Consider the following 22088-nt stretch of genomic DNA (forward strand, 5'->3'; position numbering starts at 1 on the left):
CCTCCAGCAGCTACATGTGAGAAAGACTCGGCTTTACACTCCTGTATAAACAGTTAAAGTCTGGGAAACCTATGGCCACTATGAGTCAGCATTTACTCAATGGCAGTGATTTTGGTTTTGAGGGCTGCATGCAGGGATCCTCAAACTACGGCCCGAGGGCCGGCCTGCCGAGTGTTTTTCCCTCTTTTGTTTTTTTACGTCAAAATAAGATATGTATAGTGTGCACAGGAATTTGTTCATAGTCTTTTTTTTTTTAAACTATAGTCCGGCCCTCTAATGGATTTAAGGCACAGTGAACTGGCCCCCTGTTTTAAAAGTTTGAGGACCCCTGGGAGTGATATCCCCACCAACATGGTCAGAGGGGCCCAGAACCAGTCTGAGTAAACACTTTGCCACTAATCTGCAATAGAACATGAATTTCAGTTATGATCCATTCCCCTCTTGTGTAGTCCCACCTGGGATGGTGATGAATTGATCTGCAACCAATCGTAATCTTGTGAGAATTTCCTTTGTTTTATATAATTATCAGCATGGCCATTGAATCCTTTGGCTACCATATGACCTCATGCTGATAGTCTCCTTCATATGGGTGATTTTGTTTTTGTCTTTGTTCTGCTTAAAGACTTACTAAAGGGGTCTCAATTTTTTTCTTAAATAGAAAACCAAGAATAGGTGGTTTGTATATAATTATATTCTTGCTGCTTAATTACAAAGTCATCAAGTGTCATTTACCTTCTGGCAAATACACATCATACTAAAAATGCTATATACTAAAAAAATGATGTTAAAGAATATACTTTAAATATATATATATACTTTTAACTCTAAATTTATGAGCTTGCCTTTCACAACAAGCACTGAAAGATCCTCCAAAATACACTTGTTACTGTCGAGTCCATTCTGATTCATGGTAGCGCCATATGTTTTAGAGTAGAGCTGCTCTACATGTGATTTTCAGTGCTTGTAGATGACTAGGACTACATAGTCACAACCCAGTTTTTTGTATCCTTGGGCTTAAAGTCTAGCAAGGGAGATTAATTATTAAGCAACTTAATGCTGACACAGAGCAGTGCGCGTGGCAGGTACAGTGAGCGAGGCCCATTCCAGTACTTACTGGATTCTGAAGAACTAGTTTGAGCAAAGCGGAGGGAAGTTCAGATGAGGACAGCAGGAGCAAAAGGATGTAGCCATGAGTCTGTACATAACGTACACCATCCAGTGGCTGAAGCTTAGCGGGCTGAAGAGAATTACTGGGAGAGTGGTTCTGCAGAGTTGGATTGAGACGAGCCATATTTGCTTACAATTTGGAATTTACACCACAAGCAATAGAGAACTGTTGTGTACTCAGGCAGAAGAGTGAAGAAAGCTTTATATTTCAATAGAGTGATACTGAATGGGAGAGATTGGAGCTAGGAAAAGGAGTTCAAGAGCTATTAAATTCTTAGTGAAAAATGAAGAGAACATGGACAAAGGAAAATAGACTGGAGTGGAAAGAAGTGTCCTAGGTAGTCTTGGTAGGATGGGGGATGCTGCATACATAATGAGGCAGGTGAGAGGAATGAAATCACAGGAGACTGAGATTGTAGCTTAGTGGCAATCGCCCTAATCAGATTTTTTCCATATGCTGCAAATGTCCTTCAAGGTTATGTACCTACTGTAGCTTTGCTCTTACCTCAGACATTCATGCAATTTTTGGGAGTATCTTCAGATCAAGTTTAGAGGTCACTTAAGAGAAACTCATTTTATTATACTCACATCTTGTTTTGGACCAAAAATGACATTGAATTTAATCACATAGCTTTGGCTTTGAATATCTGATTTCTTTCCGGAAGTCAGATCTCTTCTCAACCAATTACTGTTTTTATCACCATGAGGGTTTTAAAGAGACTGTGATGTTCATTCTAAAGGCCTTAGGGAGACCAGTAAAATAACGCATGTCTTACATAGTTGTAGTGTAGAGACTCGTGTACATTTACTTATGTAATCCTTCTAGTGACCAGTGCGCTAGGTAGTATCCTATTTTATAAACAAAAACAAACTCCGACTTGCTCATGCTACACGATTTATTAAGGACAGACCTAGGACATCAGTCTAGCTTTATTTTTATTTTGTTCACATTCTTTCTACATTACTGTTGCTGACCCAATCCAGGGAGGACCTTTAAAAACAATTGAACAAGAATTACATTTTTGAGAAGGCCTGTACAAGGGGGCTTCAAAAAGTTTGTGTAAAAATAGAATTAAAAGATAATGGAATTTTTCCACAACTTTTTTGAAAACCATTTAGCTTATTCAGACTTTTGGGAGAGGATAACTCTTACTAGAAATGATCAATTCTGCCTTGTTCATTAAAAATAGAACAAAGAGTACCACTTCTTTCTAGCTGTGACATGTGAAATACCATATTTCAGGTGGAAAAAGCAATCTCAAACTTCCTGCCTTAACATGAGTGGCAGAACAAAGATTTACTTTGTCATATTTCAAATAAGGTTATGGAGTCTGCAACTAGTTTCTGTAAGGGCCTTGTGGAAAGTTTACATTGGTATTTGTCTGGAGAAACAATAGCACAAGACAGAAAAAACGCCATAGATTCCAACCCACATCTGCAAACTCTTGCTGGGTAGCTGAGCGACTGGGCCTAGCCTGGTGTGAGGAATGCGGGCCCTGCAACTTCACAGTCACAATAACTTCAATTGACTTACAGAGAGTTGTTCCCACTTCTTTCTGGGATCATTGGGTACACAATGTCTTTATTCACCTCTTGCCTCCAGAGCTGGAAAGAGGGGAGAGCTGAAGGAGGACATGTTGATTGGATTTTCCCCCCTTTAAATAGTGGATCCTTCTGGTGTACTGGGGTAAAGCCTAAGTGACTTGAAACATGTGCTCAGGTAGTTGTGCATCTGGTTTCAGTTGCGTGAGGAACATCGCCAGGTTCTATAGAAGATCACTGGATCTTAAGGTCTTCTATCCCCGTAGTGCCAGGCACACAGTGGATAGGAAATAAGCACTTACAGGCTTTTGTTTTATTGCAGAACTTCACTCTGACCATCAATCACCTCTTAAATGTTTTGGTTTTTTGTAATCATTTTATTGGGGGGCTTGTACAACTGATCTCAATCCATCCATCCATTGTGTCAGACACATTTATACATTAGTTGTTGTCATCATTCTCTTTTTTTTGTACTTAGACACATTTTAATTCATACTAATCATATTTCAAGTGATCAATAGTTGCATGGAATTAGTGACTACTATATTGTGCACAGTAAATACAAATAGTGTATACCTTCATTGTTAGAATAATGGTGTTTATGGGATATTAAGAAAAACCTCTCAGAATATGTCCATTAAAGAAGCCAGTGCCAGATGGAGGAGCCGCCCTTTGCAGAGCCCCTGAGCCCAGCAGGGCTTCGACCAGCCCTGGGGGAGTTTCAGCTGTCTCCTCTTGTTTACTTCACAACCACTGTTTTTCCCACCCGCTTCTCTCAAAAGGGAGGTGAGTGCACTGTAGAGATCCATTGCCAAGAAGCTACTGCTTGGGGGGAGGACCGAGGGTGTGGTGTTTCTTGTGGGGAAAGGTGTTCCCTGGCCCTTTGGGGTCCGGCAGCCAGTTGTCACTCAGGCAGAGCAGAGCGACTCCATGGGGGTTTCAGAAGCAGTGGCCAGCCCAGCCAGTCTTCCAAGGCCCCACAGACCCAGCTCCTGACTTCTGAGTCTGGAGCAGCCGCTTGGTTAACAGCGATGGCCACTGCTTAGCTTCCCAGGACACCTACCTCTCCAGTTCTCCCAAATCCACTCTGGAGCTGCCGCCTGAAGTCTGGGGGTGGAAAAATGTGTGAGCCAGGGATGAGGGAGGGCCTATGGCCCCTACCCTCCCCACATCCCCCCACTGCAGGAGAGCCCAGCCCCTGGGTGCACTGAAGTGCTAGCCTCCCAGGAGCAGAACAATTGTCCCCTCCAGGTGGGCCCTCCAGGCATGTGGCCCCCTGTTCCTGCTGTTGGTGGGGTAAGGGCAGCCCTGACTGCTGTCTAAAGAGACCGCACCCCTCCAGGGCCACAGACGAAGACAGACTTGTAGTTTATTTTTTGTTTTGTTTTTTAAATACACTTTACATTAAAAAAAAATTAAGAAGCCAGTGGAAGAAGGCTGAGGTGAGCATTGAGGGAATTGTGGCAATTTTCTGTGAAGCACAAGACAACTGAGGAGGTCAAGGAAAGGGCCAAAATCAAAGGCTTACTGATTGAGCTAGTAAATACAGAATGGGCCATTTTTATGTGCAGAGTTTTTCTCATGTTGACAGTGAAAGGAAGACTAGCCAAAGATTCTAGCTCCATGAATTGTCCCATATACCCAAAAAATGACATAAAAGCAAAAATGGGATAGATGACATCAAGACAAGTTGTTAAATACCCATTGCTAATGATCCAGTCTTGGCCTGCAGCTAAGCAGTTTAATAGCCTGCGATTCTATCCTGGAAAGCTGAACAGAATGCTACAGACCTCATCACAACATAAGATGTGATGAAAGACTCATGATAGGGAGGTAATTGGGTAATTGCTTCATGGCAGTGCCTTACAATCCTAATGTCCCTTTAGTTTGTGGATGATCCACAAAACAGTGTACCATGTTCCATATTGGATATGGTTCAAGTACTTGGCTACCTGGTCTGTGAGATACAGTTGACACTGCAGGAAACCTATACAGCTGTTCTTCAACTTTATCCCAAACCAAACCAAACTCATTGCCATCTAGTCAATGCTGACTCATAGTGAGCACCTGTGGTTTCTGGGATTGTGACTGTTTACAGGAGTAGAGAGCCAAGTCTGTCTCCCACAGAGCTGCTGGTGGTGGTTTTGAACTGCTGACCATGCAGATCACAGCCCAACTCATAACCACGACACTATCAGGGCTCATGCCTACTTTATCAGGGCAAATACAAAAGAAAGGGGATCCTAGAAAATTAAAAATAATGTGGAGGGGCAAGAGGTCTGCCTATAAAATGTGACAGGCATGTGCCATGGTATGGATGAAGAGGTTTAAAGTAGCTAGTCATCATCATTCTCAAAACATTTTCTTTCTACTTGAGCCCTTGGTATCAGCTCCTCACTTTTTCCCTCCTTCATGAACCCTTGATCATTTATAAATTATTGTTTTTACCTCTTAAATGTTTTAGCAAAGATTGGATCTCTTGATGTGACTAAGTAAGTTAAGTGATTATGCATTTTTTCACAATTCTCTGCAAACTTTGATCAGTTTAGTTCTTAAGTAGAATGCCTACATATATCTTTTAAATGTGAAAAGCAGTTCTAATACTGATGTGTTTATTTTAAAAACTAGCAACTTTTTAGTAGAAAACTATTTTCATTAGGTATCTTTTCATGTGGGTGATAAAACTTTCCCCTCTGTCTTTCCCTTTTTTCTGTCGACATTTTAAGTTCATCCGTTTGCAGGAGACCTCTGCTATAGTGAAGCTGCATAAGGGGCTTCAGAAAGTTCTTAGAAAAAATGCAATGAAAAGATACTGGGATTCCCAGGGAAGTTTGTGAAGCTCCTTTATGCGCTTGCTGTTGCTAATAGCTTCCTCTTTCTAACTCAAGGCTTTAATCATGAACTTTAAGACATAGCTCTAAAAATCACTTTCTACAGTTCTCTGTCGTTTGTGATTATTCTCAAATTATTTAATGTCATAGGATTACAACTTGGACATAATATCAAGGTCCTTGATAGTCTTTTTAAAATAATCTGCCCCTCTACCTTAAGAGTATTGGTGGTTCATTGGTAGAATTCTCACCTTCCTTGTAGGAGACCTAAGTCTTGATTCCCAGCCAGGGCACCTCCTATGTTCTTCTACCTGTCATAGAGGCCTGCATGTGGCTGTGATGGTGCAAAGGTTTCGGTGGAGCTCCCAGACTAAGATGTGCTAAGAAGAAAGACTTGATCCACTTCTGACAGTCAGCCAATGGAAAAAGGCTACGTATCACAGTGGCTCCTGTGTAGTCTACAACCACAGATGATCAACAGGACTGAGCACAGGCTGTTTTGCATGGGGTACCATGAGTTGTGGTCAGCTTCATTACAGCTACAACAATAACTCTTAATTAGCAAAATAAGAGACTTTGATATACTGACCGTGATCTGTAAGTATGTATTGACCTTTGAATCTCTTATTTTGCAGACATGCTGGCCGTCATTGCCTCCGTGCCCATCTTAGCCCTCAACTCTGTATCAGAAAGTAAGTTTCTAAAGATGTGGAAATTATGATTACTTTTTTTCCCCTCAGGGAAAGCCAAGGCTGGTTACTTAGATTATAAAGCAGCAGCTCAAAACTTGTGGGTAGCGATCCCCTTTGGGGTTCTAATGATCCTTTCACAGGGGTCACCTGATTCATGACAGTAGCAAAATTACAGTTTTGAAATAGCAACGAAAATAAATTTATGGTTGGGGGGGAGGGGTCACCACACCCTGAGGAACTGTGTTGAAGGGTCACAGCATTAGGAAGGTAGAGAACCACTGCTGTAGAGAGATATATGAAAGCTGATAGTTGGCAAAGAAAGTGAGTGATATAGTCACTTTTACTTATCTGGGAATAAAAGAAGGAAGGCCATTTCTTTGGTATTTGGTTCTTTTTTCTCCCTTTCAGCATTTTTGTTACACTAAACTTCATTGACTTGCTCTAGTTTTTTATTCCTTCCCAGGTAGAAATTACCTTCTTTGTTTTTGTTTCATCTTCCTTATTTTTATTTCTTACTGTTTATAAGTTTGAGCAGGTTTCAAGATTTAGACTTTAAATTTTTTTTCTTTCCTCTATATGCATTCTTGGCGCTCTGGTGGTCTAGTGGTTACCCATTGGGCTGCTAACCCCAAGGTCATCAGTTCAAACTCATCAGCTGCTCCTCAGGAGAAAGATGAGGCCTTTGATTTCTGTAAAGAGTTACAGTTTCAGAAACCCATAGGGACAGTTCTGTAGGGGCTCTGTGAGTTGGAATCAATGTGATGGCAATGAGTTTGGGTTTTTAAAATATGTATACCTAGTCTGTTGGCTTCAATAATTACATCTGTTAGTAATCCCACTCCCCCTTTAATATATTTTGGAATTATTTAATGCTTTCAGAAAAGTTGGAAGAATAGTATGATAAAGTTCTCTGTATCTTGAACTTTGATACATTCATTGTTAACATTTTACAGTATTTGGCTTATCACCAAATGAGGGGATACCCCCCCAAAACCCCAGAATTTCTTCACCCATTCCCTCCTAAAGCTATATATTTAATATTTTTTTTTTACAAAACAACTTTGTCACTTTCAAAGTACTCTCCATTACACTTAATACATGTCAAATCTTGGAAACATTTTTCAAACTCATCTGTTTGGGTGGCTGACAGTACCTCCCTCATTGTTTTCTTCACCTCTTCTACACCATCAAATCGCTGTCCTTTCTGTTCCTCTTCATTCGAGGAAACACAAGTCACACAGAAGGTGAGTAAAGTACAAGGGCAAGAGAGACATGCTGTTTTATTGCCTAAAACTGGAGCACTGAGATGGCTGTGTGAGCAGGTGCATTGACGTGGTGGCAAAACCAGTTGCCCATATGTCACGAATCAGGCCTTTTTTGTCATACACTGTTACATGATCTTTTCAGAACCTCTAAAATAGAAAGCTTGATTAACAGTCTGACCTGGTTGAAGGTACTCCAAATGCACTATCCCCTTCACATCAAAAAACCAAATGAGGATTTTTATCCTTAATTCCTAGGACTCTGCCATCTCCCTGAAAAGGCCAGGAGATTAAAAATGGGATGAATCATCTGTTCGTCTTTCCTATACTAAAAAGGCATCAGGGTGGCGGTGGGTGTGAGAAAAAAAAAACAAAAAACCAAATGAGCATCTAATGTTTGCTAGATTATTCTTCACTATAATGTTTTTCTATTTGTAATTAATAATCTCTGGTGAGATATTTTGAAACTAAATAGCCACATCTCCACATTTAAATGTCATAAATATCTTAAGAGGATGAGGTCATTATATAACATTAAAAAATTAAATTTTTTTTTTGTTTTTTTAAACAAATTAAATTGTTGAGACTGCCAAGAGACCAGACTGGATGGTGTTTGGCTACCATTACTAAATATTTTGATTAAAGAATATAGAAGAATCCTGGTCAAAATAATAAAATATGGTGTGGGAATTGCACCTGACCTGATCCCACCACACTGAGGCAAAGCACTGGGGGAGTGCAGCGGAACAGCAAGGGAATGGAGTGGCAAGGTCCCCAGGGAATGCTGAAAGTGGACTTTGGGGCCAGGGCGTGGTGCCCCAACAGACTGGACTGGAAAATGCTCTTAAGGGCCAGCAAACAATCCCTGAACTAACTACAAGCTTTTCTCTTGTGAAAAAAAAAAAAAAAGAATAAAATATGAAACAATTTCAAATTTTTATGGGATCAAGACACTCTAGAGCAGTGGTTCTCAACCTGGGGGTCGCTACCACTTTGGGAGTCAAATGATCCTTTCACAGGGGTCACCCAATTCATAGCAGTAGCAAAATGATAGTTATGAAGTAGCAATGAAAATAATTTTATAGTGGGGGGGGTCACCACATAACGAGGAACTGTATTAAAGGGTTGCAGCATTAGGAAGGTTGCGAACCACTGCTCTAGAGTCTTGGAACCTGGTTAAACTCCTGAAACCATTGCCCTGAGATAATTTATAAAACTTAAACCAAAAATATCCTCTGCACCCTTTTAAAAATCAAACTAAGTTGTCTAGTTTACCCAGTGAAAATGCCTGCCCTGCGTATTTTGCTCTCTCAAGAACTATCTACCTGGGATCACGTTGACAACAGATACTCAAAAAGTTACAGAGGAACCTTAAGGGGCAGTGAGTATGTATTAATGGGGGAGGGACAACTTGGTGAGAATGGTTGCACAACTAGAGGCGTGTAGTCACTGTTAGTGAACTGTACATGTGGAAATTGTTGAATGCTCTGTGTATATTTTCAGTGACAATAAAACTATTAAATTTTTTCATTGTTAAACTTGGCTGTTTAACAATTGGTTATAGCCTAGCCCAGTGACAAGGGAACACAAGAAACTAAATGATATGTTTTTTAAAATGATACAGGCAGGCTGGATGAGCATGCTTTTCTTAATGCAACAGGTTGGTCCAGCTGAGCTTTACCTTGTTTAAAAAAAACTTTTTATTAGGGAAAAATGTAAACCAAACTTGCTTACTTTTTTTCTATTAAAAAAAGTAATTTATTTATTTGTAAAAAATAATTTTATTGGGGGCTCTGACAGCTCTAATCACAATCCATCAATTGTGTCAAGCACCTTTGTATATATGTTGTCATCATCATTTTCAAAACACTTTTTTTCTACTTGAGCCCTTGGTATCAACTCCTCATTTTTGCCCCCAAGCTTACTTTTAGTCGTCTTGAAATCTTTAATCTTCTTGAGATCTTCTGTAAATTCTTGAAATCTTCTGTTTATTTAGTGTTGTTCCTATGGGAACCACAGCCAAAGAAGAGATGGAGCGGTTTTGGAATAAGAACACAGCCTCAAATCGTCCATTGTCTCCCCACATCACTATTTACAGGTAAGACCTACATAGTTAGGGACTCTAGAGGTGGAGGTTGAAAGTTCTGGCGAATTGCCCTTAGCCTTCCAAATGTATTACGCTTCCTTTTTAGTCTGCTGAGGAGGCCTGGTGATGCATTAGGTAAACCTTTGGCAGCTGACTAAAATGTTGGGGGTTCAAGCTTACCAGCTGCTTGGCAGTCTGCTTTCATAAAGGTTCATTACCATGGAAATGGTACTATGAGTTGAACTTTTATAGCAATTGGTTTGAGTTTTGGTTTGGTTTTTAGTCTACTGAAACACAGATAGCTACTTAGATGAAGTGAACTCTTCAGGGAAGAAGAAATTATATAAACATGAAAGAGCCACAAGCTTTTTATAAATAAAAACATTTTTTTTTAATCTAACTCTATTTTACAGTCTTAGAAGGATGTCCCTAGGTGGTTCAAACATTAAGGTGTCAACTACTAACCAAAAAGTTGAAGGTTCAAACCCAACCAAAGGCACATCAAAAGCCAGGTCTGGCAGTCTGCTTTTAAAAGGGGCACATCCTTGAAAGCCCTGTGAAGCAGTTCTACCTACACACTTGGGATTGTTGTAAATCGAAATCTACTCAACAGCAATAGCCTTAGAAAGATAATCTGTCCAGAAAACTACCACTTGGCAAATTCGAGTAAATTAAAATGTAACTTCCCGTTTATTAAATTATTTTGAACGCATTTCAAATTTACATATGTTACAGAAATAAGAGTTCCTGTATATCTTTATGGGTAGTCTGCAGTTAACATTTGTGAGCGTATTTAAGAATACATTGCATATCAGACAAGGGACTAATTTCTCAAATCCATAGAAAATGTCACACCTCAACAGGAAAAAGATGAGTAGTCCAATTAAAAAGTGGATAGGAGACGTAAGCAGACAGTTTACCAAAAAAGACATTCAGGTGGCCAACAAACATGAAGAAATGCTTCCTGTCACCTGTCATCTAAGAGATGCAAATCAAAACAAGATGAGATACCATCTCACCCCCGGATTAATAGCAGATTCAAAATACAGAAGACAACACATGCTGGAGGGGATGTGAAGAGATTGGAGTCCTTATACACTGCTTGTGAGACTGTAAGGCAGTACCATCTGTGGAAAGCAGTATGTCACTTTGTTAAAACAGTTGGGAATAGAAATACCATATGACCCAGCAACTGGGACACTTAGTATATGCCCTGCCGAACCAGTAGCAATGAGATGGAAATAACCTAAATGCCCATAGATGGGAGAAAAGTACACTTTGATACATAAACATAATGGCATACATAAATACATTCATTATTAATGAGTAATGATGCCACTCTGAAACACCGCAGACATGGATGGGTCTTGACATTATGCTGAATGAAGGCAGTTAATCACAAGAGCTCAAATTTATGAGACCACTATTAAGGAAAAAAGAAAGAAATCAAGAAAAAGGTTTCCATACCAAAAGGAACAGAATTTAATGGTTACCAGGGGTAGGCAGTAAAGGAGAAATAAGAGGTAGGGTCTAGAGACTTGAGGCAGAAGCTGCCTCTCGCAACAATTTAAAAATTATTCGAGAGACAAATATATTTTGATAAACGAAATCATTTTCTGGATAATAGCTTTAAAATTTTTTCAATTTTACTTCAGAGCTACATGTATATACCAAAAGAGCCACATATGGCTAGCCAGTGGTAGTTTCCTGACTCCTGGGCTAGCGGGTAGATAGGTGTTAAATTTTTTTTAAATATAGTGCAGAAGTGACTCCTATTACTCCTGTATTAATTTCCCGTAGACGTCTGAGGTAGACTTCACTAGGCTAAAATCAAGATGATACCAGGACTGTGCTCATTTTTGGAAGCTATAGCAGGACTTCTTAAACTTTTTCATTCTTGACCCCTTTTCACAGAGAAATGGACAAGTGCTGCCAGAAACACCTCGGATTCCTTACACATCTGATTTTGAATTAATTTTTGTTCGTGTGTGTTCAGAAATTTTTTAATGTTGCCAAATTTTTCATGACACCCCCCCCCACACACACATTCAGATCTTAGGTTGACTGTTAATTTCGTTTGTAACCTTAATTCTTCTTGACCACCTAAGGCTATATACTATTTCTAGAATCAAGTCATTAAAACATAGACATCATTGTTGTTTTTGCAGGGGGCCAATATTCTGCCCACTAGAATCCATCTCTGTCATGGAGTTTAGTCTGACTCATAGGGACCCTATATAGGATTTCCGAAGCTATAAATCTTGAGCAGGTAGTAGATCATAGATCGGTTCATCTTTCTCTTACAGATTTGCTGGTGTGCTTGAACTGCTGACCTTGCGGTTATCAGTCAAGGGCTTACCTAACAGCACCATCAGGGCTCCTTGAACCTGTGTTTCATAAGTATAGTTGTGCTCCACAATTACAACCATCACAATAATCCCACCTAATTTTCAGATGCCATTCCATTATGCCATTTGTTCTCTGGAGGTTCCAGATCCAACCCAGGATTGTGTGTTACATTTAGTTGTCATAGCTTCTATCTCCTTCAGTATAGAATTGTGGAACTGTTTTAGTCCTTCCCTAACTTTTATAACCCTGGCATTTTTAGAGTGTTCCTCTCCTTGAATGTTCCCGATATTGTATGTGTGTCTTGTGCACTGACCGCCCTGCAGTGACGCTGTGCTCTTTTCCTTTAGTGTTTTCGGAGGCGCGTCACGATGATTTATCCCTCCACTGGTAGTCGTCACTTTCATAACTTGGTTAGGATGTGTCTGCCAGTCTTCTCAACTGTAAAGTTGATTAAAAGGGATATTGTGTTTATTAATAGGTATTTTGTGGGGAGACACTTTGAGATTATAAATATCTTATTTCTCATCAGACTTCCACCCACCAGCATCTGTTGGTGGTTCTTGTCTGAATTAATTATTACTATGATGGTTGTCAATTATGATTTTCTAATTCTATCTTAGCTTCTGGATTTGTTACTGTAAGGTGGTGCTTTCCTTTTTTTAATCTTTTATTTATCAATATAGACTCAAGGGTTCTTATTTTCTCAAACGATTACACTGTTATTCTGACACTAAGTATCCCTCTTGTCTAGTGGGAGTACTTTAAAGATGGCGCCTGTGCCCTTTTGACATGTCCCCATCAGTCTTTGATTACTTCCCTAATTTCTAGTTCAAGGTCTAGGCTCTAGTCTGTTTTCCTTGCCCAGCCCTTTTAATGGTTCCTTTTAATGCAAAATATTATTTAGAAATCAAGATCCACCTACTAGGTGTACTTGTTGCTACTAGAAAGTCATTGCTTTTGATCTTTGACATAATATAGTTAGGAAAAATGTACTGCTGTAAACTCATAGAAACTTTATTACAAAAATTTCAAAATGTAGAGTTACTATATCTTGACACATTCTCTATTTCATATTTCTAAAGGTGTTGTTTCCCTATCTTTAACCTTTTTCTGAAGATTTCTGCACTCTTTGATTTACATAATATCAAAACATCATTTTGCTATTCTTGAAGTACTCCATTTAAATGTTTGAGTTTGGGAAACCAAAGTCTAAAGGACAAGATTAGGGGCCTGTAAGATGAAAGGGGTAAGGTTTCCCAATGAAATTCTCCTAGCCCTTGCTGACTCAGAAATCTCACTGCTGTTGAGTTAATGTCGACTCACAGTGACCCTGGAGGACAGAATAGAACTGCTTTCAAAAAAATTAAGCAGATGCATTTTTGTGATGGAAAAAAAGTCGGTATAACTATCCTACCCTTTTTCTCACCAAATCAGCTTTCAATTTTTTCTTAAAAACTTCTTCATAAGTGTTTGTTTTCATCCTGTGTCTTTGAGAAAATCTTACCAAATTACTCCTTTGTAATTCATAAAAACAGTTGGCACAATTTTCTGAGCTCATCTGTCTGCTTTGAATTTGACTGGCCCAGAAGATCTCGGAAAAGCCACTGATTTGATTGGACCTTTCTTGGAAGGCACCCTAAAGAAATTGAGGCATGTGTATTGGAGAATTAATCTGCAGTCAGACATGGTTTTCAGTGACATGTTTAAACATGTTTTGTTTGAAATAAATCTGTATATGTGAACCTCATGGGCAGTTGTGTCCGGCCTTACAGGGTCACTGTGAGTCAGAATTGACATGATGATAGTGAGAGTGAGTGATGTATGAATTATAACCTTAGCAATACTTTTTGATTTAACTCTTTATATCCTATAACTAGTAGATATATGTATTTCATACATATGAAGGGGTTTCAGAAGTTCATGGAAAAATTCCACCATCTTTTTTTTTTTTAATCATCTTCAGATGTAAGGAATTAGTAGAGGTAGGGGAGACTGAGGCAGGCCCAGTTACAGCAAACATACAGGGGCAGGGAGGTGGGGAGAAGGTAGCAAATTTGGTCTTGAACTTGGGGGGGTAAGAAAGTGAGGATCCTTGAGTCTGGGGTGTGGGGTTCAGCAGGAAGAAGGCCCGGTCTGAGGAGGGCCTGAGGATGGTCCGGTGGGGGGAAGCCACAGGGCCTGCCCCTCGGTGCTTAGGAAAAGGCACTTGGCTCAGTCTCCTTCAGCCCACAGCCCACCCGAGGAGATGGGAGTCCCTGAGCCCCTTTCAAGGGCCTGGCAGCCGCTGCTGATTGAGCTTCTGGAAGAAGCTTTTGCCGAACTCGTAAGTGCTGATCATAATGGCACAGGAAGGGGCGGCCTTGATGATCCGGGGCAGGAAGCCTGCAAAGAGCCCTTTGGTGCCCGACTTGGTCTGGATCCTCCGCAGCAGCACCCAGGTGGAGTCAACCCATGGTGGCCTCACTCTCAGAGCCTGCGCTGAGTCTTCACCACATCGAAGGGCAGAGTCAGGATGGCTGATGCCCACGGATGTCTGGTCCTTTGGCCTGGGCCCACTCAGCCACCTCTTCACCAGCTGTAGTTGAACCAATACAGGGCTGAGAAGGGCACATCCCGCAGGGCAGTGGGCCCCCAGCCCAGCCACAGGGAGGCCAGCTTCCCCTAGCCACTGCAGCCTGCACAGAGGCGCCCAGCTCCCGATAGGACACATGCTGAGCCTATAACTTTGTCCTCACCAGCTCCAAGGGGCTGACCACAGTCACAGTGCCCAAGTAGGCCAGAGTGCCAGCCACCATGGGGGCATAGAGGTCAGAGGTCAAGGCTCGGTCGCACAGGAAGGTCTTGAGTTGGTCATAAGAGGTGAAATAGATGGCAGTGGCAGGCACAGTCATCACCAGGGTGGCTGGGAGTCCACTCCACAGGGTCCTGGCGCCCTCGTGCCGCACAATCTTCACAAAGGCATCCGTGGTGCCGGTGAACCGGGTGGGGTCATGAAACCAGGTGGCGCAGCACGCGCTGTGTGGGCACAGGTAGAGGGGCTCCAGGACACCGTTGCAGAACAGGAGGCACTTCCATTTGGTGTAGGAGACGCTCCAGAGTATAGAGAGCAACTTCAGTTCGGTGGCCACCGAGGGGCACTGGGACTGCAGACGCACCTTCACCACGTCCAGGGGCTTCATGAAGAGAGAGGTGACCACTGCTCCAGCGCCCGAGGCCACCATTTGTTGGAGGGGGCTAATGCCCCACGGGTCCTGGTCAGCTATCTTGCGGTCTCAATCCTGACTCTAGGCCGGTGCTCGCGCGGCGCGGCGCGGCACCTGGAACCGGGCGGGCCCATAGGGGCTCCGCTGCCGGTGCACGGTCCGCAGGCGTCCGCCCCGCTCAGAGGCCTCTGCTTACTTCTCCACCATCTTAATACATAAAATATTATATGTATTCAGTAAGGAGCCTGGTAGCTTTTAGTGGATTAATGTGTTCGGTTGCTAATGGGATGTCAGCAGTTCAAACCCACTAGCTGCTCCAAGGAAGAAAGATATGAGGGAGGCTATCTTGTTCCGTAAAGATTTACAACTTCGGAAACTCTTAAGAAGCAAGCTGTTCTATTCTACAGGGTTTCCGTGAGTCAAGATTGACTCGCTGTTTAGTGTATGTATGCAAAAACACACATTCATATATTTGTCTATATACCTGTCATCCTCAGAATTAGCATTAATACCATTTATTGTTGGTGCCTTGTAAGAAAATCCTGTAGTTGTGCTTCATTTTAGCTAACCCAGCAAAGTATCTTGAGTTCTGCTACCCTCTTCTCTGGGCTGCTGCCAGATCGGCTACCCATTTTTTCACCACCTCCACAAATACCACAACCCTTCAGATTTTTCCAACCCAGATTCCAGGAATAATTCTGACTGCAGATACTGGACATTTTACTAAAACAGAAGGAGACTAATAAGTCATCTCAATTCTTGTGACTTTATGGTGAGCCTTTTTTTTTTAAAGAGAGATAGAGCTGTGGGTAATATGATGATGATGAACAATTCCTAAATTGTTCTAAATCTAAATATAAAGCCATGAGTTTTTTCCCACGGGTCATATAGACATAATAGGAGACTGATGAGGGGAGTCTTTCACAGTCCTGTTTGCTCTTCCAGGAGTGGAACTCTGGATATACTTGTGGAGTCAAAAAACAACGTATAATGTAGGACCGACCAGGGAAAGATGTCCGAGATAGCTCGTCATGTTCTTTATTTCTAACTTTTAGAGTGTTTTGAAGGAGGCCTGAACAATAAATGTTTGAGTTAGCACTTTATGGTGTACTCTTCCAAATCTTAATAAATTTTGAGTTAAATTGTCGAAGCAAAATCTTATACAAGGATTAGATTATCATAACAAAATACAGAAAATATAACAAGAGTCCTTCCACAGGGAAGTAGGACTAAAGTGCTTCTGTTGGTCTGTCCCCATCTGAAGCAAAATCAAAGACTCAAGGAAACAATTAGTCCAAAGGTCTAATGCACCACATGAACTCTCCTGTAAAAATGGTGCTTCCCTCCTCAAATTTCACAAAGGGGGAGGAGAAACAAAACCAAGAGTATCAACCCGGGTCTGATCCCTATGAGGTAAGGGTCAGATATGCCTCTACCCTTCAACCTTTTAACAAATTCTGACTGACACCAATCATCCTTCCTATAGCATTCTCTGTTGGGTTCGATAATTTCTTGCTAAGACCACACAGTACTCAAAGATAGTACTCAAAATTATTAGGGAAGTTTAGAGAAGTTAACAGATTGCAGTTCAGGATCACAAATACTCAAGATACAGTTCTTTAGTCAGGGCAACCTCTTTTCAGCCATGCCTGAAGACCTCTCTCTCTGGTCCTTGGCCTTCAGCTGTGTAGTTCCTTGCCCTCTACCATAAGTGGGCAAGTGTTACAGCGCTCTTTCAGCACTGCTGATAAAGCTACACTCTGTCAGTAAGCCTCAGCCTAAAGGTGCTCAGCTCTAGCTGAGTGGGTCAGTAAACCTAGCTCCTCCGGTTAGGTACCCAGGAGCTCCTGGAATCCACCACCAAGCAAGCCTCTTGCTGGAATGCATTGTACTTCCTTGTTTTGTCCAGGAAACCCACCGCTCTGCCTTGTTCTTTTGGGTGTTGCTACTTCTTTACCATTGCTTCTTTATGTCTTTTGACATCTGTGAACACCTCCGATGACAGGGAACACAGTACTATTTTTCAATTTAGGCCTTTTTTTGTCCTCAGAAAAGTCATCATTTTTATTGAATTCACTGCAATTTATGTCTTCTACCCAATGGTTCTAGTTATATCTTTGCCATATAAAATACGTCCTTTAGATACCATAATTTCAGTTTTTCCAGATTTGTTTCTTGGCTCGATATATTCCAGCTTATTAAAGGTTCCCAAAGTACAGAATACAGTATTTGTAGGTATAGCTTAAGCAGCACAGAATGGAAGTATATCTTTCTTGTTTTAAAGAATACATTTTTTTTATAATACAGCATAATGCCATTTGTTTTCTGAGGGCCATCATATCCATATGTTTAGATGAGATGAGAAAAGTTGTCTTTTAAAAATATAAGCAAGTTTTTTCTTTCATAGTAATATGTGTATGTACGTTAAAGAACTACCATATATACTCAAGTATAAGCCAACCCGAATATCAGGCAAGGCACCTAATTTTACCACAAAAACTGCATTAAAAATGTGCTGAAAAACTCGGCTTATACATGAGTATTTGGGTAGATTTCATTAAAAAGATAGTTGTTTTTTATTTCTGGAAGTAATCATTTTAAACTGCATTAGATGTTGCTTTTGCACATGCATGCTTTCATGTTAGTAAATTGCCTGCTTATTCTGTGTTTATTTATGATTCCACATTATTTGGTAACTTTGTGAAATCCTGAGTGGTACAAATGATTAAGCATTCAACTACTAGTTCTGAAAGGTTGACATTTCCAATCCATTCTAGAGGCACCTCTGAAGACGGGCCTGGCAATCTGCTTCCAAAAGCTTATAACCCTGAAAACCCTGTGACCAGTTCTGTGCACATGTTCAGACACCAAGAGTCAGAGTCGATTCAGTGGCAACTAACAAAAACAATACTAGGTTTCTACAATGAAAATAATGAGTTAGCCTCTTATATACTCATTACCCCTATAAACAAAAGAAAATAAAGCACATGCATATTTCCCTTAATCATCCCGATATAATTGTGTGGTAATTTTGGTTTAGTTGGTGTTCTGCATTTCCATTATGATGACTAGATACAGCCTGTAGCTGAACCATTCATTAAGTTATGGTTACATTTCCTTGTCCAATGTTTTACTCATCTCTGAATTCTTCATTTGTTTTCCCTGAACTTCAAAATTTCTGTCAGTTGGATTTTAGCCCCCTTGCAGTCATACCTTCTGGAGCCCTCTCTCCTGGTTTACTCTGAACTGGCCATTCTCTAGGCCTGCTACACAGCTGTCGTTCTGAGATATCCCTTCACGTATGATGGGTACCCACCTACCCCACCCAAAAAAAACCACCAGACTTTTAAAAAAAACATCATTTTATTGGGGGCTCATACAACTCATCACAATCCATTGTATCAAGCACATTTGTACATTTGTTAGCATCATCATACTCAAAACATTTTGTTTCTACTTGAGTTCTTAGTATCAGCTCCTTCCCAGCCCCCCCCCTCAGATTTTTGAAAGCTATGTTTAAAAAAATTTTTTTTTTTACAAAACAACCTTATCACCTTCAAAGTACTCTCCATAAATTACACTTAATACATTTATTTGTCAAATCTGGGATTCTGTTCTTGGAAACATTTTTCAAACTCATCTGTTTGGGATAGCACCTCCCTCATTTTGTTCTTCACTGCTTCCACATCAGCCAGTTGCTGTCCTTTCATGTTCCTCTTCATTCGAGGAAACAAAAAGAAGTTACACAGTAAGGTCAGGTAAGTAAGGTGTGTGGGGCAAGTTTTTTTGCCAAAAACTGGTGCACTGAGATGGCTTTGTGAGAAGGTCCGTTGTCATGGTGGCAAAACTAGTCTCCTGTCTGTCACAAATCAGGCCTTTTTTGTCACACACTGTTACACAATCTTTTCAGAACCTCTAAATAGAAAGCTTGATTCAACAGTCTGACTTGGTGGAACAAACTCAAATGCATTACAGGTTGACATTTTCAACCATAGGGTAGGTTGACTAACATCCAGAATAAGGTTTGTCATCAATCTACATGACCTTTTGTGAAAGGAAAAAACAATTTATACATACACTTCAGTTTTTTCTTATAGCACTGTCCTTGAAGGCTGTGTTCAACAGCACAAGTTTCTGTGGCATTTTCCCCCCAACAGGAAACAAAATTTCACAGCCCATGCTGTTTTCTTAAATGGAGCCTCAAAAAAACTTGGTTCTGATACCAAGGGCTCAAGTAGAAAGCAGGTGTTTTGAGAATGATGATGGCAACATATGTACAAATGTGCTTGACAGGGTTGATGTATGGATGGATTGTGATAAGAGTTGTAGGAGCCCCTAATAAAAATTTTAAAAATTTAAAAAGCCGTATTTCATGCAAAACTGCTTTTATGAAAAAATTCAATGTGACCAGAGAGAAGCTTCCCAGGCAACACCACTGGGTGCACTAACTCATACTATGCTATGCTAACCCTAGGGTACATTCTTTCAGTTTTTTTCACATTTTGTCCATTTTTTAAAAGTAAGATAACATTTGATTTCAGCAGTTCCTCACACCACTCAGAAATAGACTTCATCTACAAACTCTGAGTCATGGGATTTAATTTGTCTGAACCAGAAGTCCTGAATACATTTGGGAATTATAAGTTTCTACCTTTGTAAGGATACAATTCTCTCAAGTCAATGTCTGTTCTGCCTTTTGTCATTTGGAAAGAGCCCTGATGGTGTAGCAGATTCCTGTTGGGCTGCTAACCCCAAAGTCTGGCAGTTCAGTTCCTCCATGAAGAGATTGCTGAACATAAGGGTGCTACAGCAAAATGTGGTAAGGAAAGCAGATGGTTCCCAGCTATCACTATTGCAATAGTGTCTGGGTTGTATAGGCGTGTAAGTGCAGCATCAACTAAATCCACATCGGGGTAGCACACCAGTTTGTGTGAGCCAAAGATGATGATACACTCGAAATAGGATGAAGGGAAAGTATCAGAGCTTAAATTGTGAACACCCAATTTGTAGAAGGCTATAGAGGACAATGGGAACCCAAAATCCATCTGTAGACTATCTAGTCAGATTAAGCCTCTGGCAGATCCCCTTTTAGCCACAGGTCAGGGACCCCAACAGCTTTAGTTTGTTATTGTTTCTATTGGGTTTCCCAGTTTGTGAAGCACAGCATTGAATGCATGGAGACAATAACTGATGTAATGGTTTATTGGAATGTACTGTGAGGTGTGGGGTGGTGACGGTAGGGGACTTGGGGAGCAAAAAATGAATGCAGGAGGGGGAGGAGCATTAGAACTTATTGTGAAGATGTATATACAACTTTTAAAAGCAATTTAATTATGAAAGTGTGTGATAGGAATATCATATCAAGAAAACTAAAAAACAAACAAACTTGACTGATGGTTACCATGGGTGAAGGAAGAAGAGTTTTTGCTTAGGGGCACTGAGTTGATGTTATTGGTGGCAGAATACTTTGGAAAAGGATACCAATAGTGGCACTTAATTATCCATGTAGAAGTTATGGATTTGGAGAATGTTTTGTTGTGTATATTTTTGCCACAATTATAAAAAACGACATGAATAACGAGTGCTAGAAGAAGAAAATGTTCTAGAATTAATTATGGTGACAATATGATTATGATTGGATTATTGAATTGTATGATGTGGATGAAATGCCAATTAAACTGCCTTTTGTTTTGTTTTGTTTTAAAAGTCAACAGTTAGACCAACCACTCCAGGGAGAGAGATAGGCTGCCTGTTCTCATAAAGATTTACACTCTCAAAAACCCAGGGAGAAATTCTCTGGCCTAAAGGATGTAGGGTCAGTATGAGTTGAAATTGACTTGGGTTTATTTTGTGGTGTTTTGTTTTTTTTTCAGTCCAATAAGTGTTCTCTTTAACAAATAAAGTAATTGAGCTATTGTAAAAGCCTCTGTTGCCCTTGTTAATTTTGCATGTTTTGCTCATTCTGGGTTTTAGGCTCCTGATTATTCTTATTAATATCTGCCATTCTCTGTTCTTCCTTGGCTTGTGTAGCTGTTCTTTTTTACTTTCATATTGATCATGTTAAATCTGAGTGTACCAAATGGGTCTAGCCTTTCGTTTTATTTCAGCTCTGTAGACATCACTCCTCTCTTACTCACTGTGAACATCATCATTGTGTAGTTAGTTTCTTTTTGAGATTATTTCAACTTTGGATTTCTCCCCTGTGGAGTTCTGAGTATGTGATCTGACTATGCGGAGCATACTCTGCCTAAGCTGACATTCCAAGACAAATGTTAACTTGCTCCAAAGACTCCTGTTTTTTTTTTTCCTTTTCGTTTCACCAACAGACACTACCCTCTACTTTTTTTTCTTTTCTATTTTTCTGTGGTTTGGGTGAAAGTTTACAGAGCAAATTGTTTTCCTTTCAACAATTTATGCATATTAACTTTCATGACATTTGTTGGAATCCCCACCATATAACAGCCCTTTCCCATTTCTTCCCTGGTTCTGTTTTCCTATTCACCCATCTTTCTTGCCTCTTTCAACCATCTAAATTTTGATTTGGGGCAAATGCTGCCTTTTGTGTTGTGTGGTTAATTATTCTGAGGAGCATATTCCTCAATGATGTTATTTTATAGGTCTGCCTATTTCTTGGTTGAAAAGTGATTTCTGGGAGTGGGTTTAGTTATAGGTTTGAAGCTGTCTATAGACTAGCATGCCAAAGGTTCCACAATTCTCTATCAGACCAGTAAGTCTGGTCCTTTTTTTATAAACAGATTCCCTCTTGAGCATGAGAACTAGCATCTGAATAACAGGCGTGGTTGCCCTTGCATTAACAGGCTTTGAAAAATGATTCAAAACAGTTTCCAAATGGGAATTGATGGAAGTATTTTAAAAATACTGTAGAACCAAATCAAGTTGATTGGGACTCATAGTGATCCTATAGGGTTGGGTAGAACTGTCCCTGTAGGTTTCAG

The 22088-nt window shown here is 40.4% G+C and overlaps 1 protein-coding gene and 1 pseudogene across 2 annotated transcripts in view; one reads left to right on the plus strand and one right to left on the minus strand.

Moving 5' to 3' along the window:
- Positions 1–22088, plus strand: part of SDHC (succinate dehydrogenase complex subunit C) — a 49141-nt gene that overhangs the window by 2755 nt on the left and 24298 nt on the right. Inside the window, exons 2-3 of one of the 2 annotated variants that reach the window (XM_075563985.1) lie at positions 6176–6232; positions 9491–9592. In XM_075563985.1, the coding sequence (XP_075420100.1) occupies positions 6176–6232; positions 9491–9592 (159 nt within the window). Of the gene's footprint in view, positions 1–6175; positions 6233–9490; positions 9593–19833; positions 19952–22088 lie in introns of those variants that run through there. The other variant, XM_075563994.1, reaches the window with a different exon arrangement.
- LOC142429321 (mitochondrial glutathione transporter SLC25A39 pseudogene) lies at positions 14105–15764 on the minus strand (annotated as a pseudogene).

The sequence above is a fragment of the Tenrec ecaudatus genome, chromosome 1 (assembly GCF_050624435.1).
Source record: "Tenrec ecaudatus isolate mTenEca1 chromosome 1, mTenEca1.hap1, whole genome shotgun sequence".
Lineage (NCBI taxonomy): Eukaryota > Metazoa > Chordata > Mammalia > Afrosoricida > Tenrecidae > Tenrec > Tenrec ecaudatus.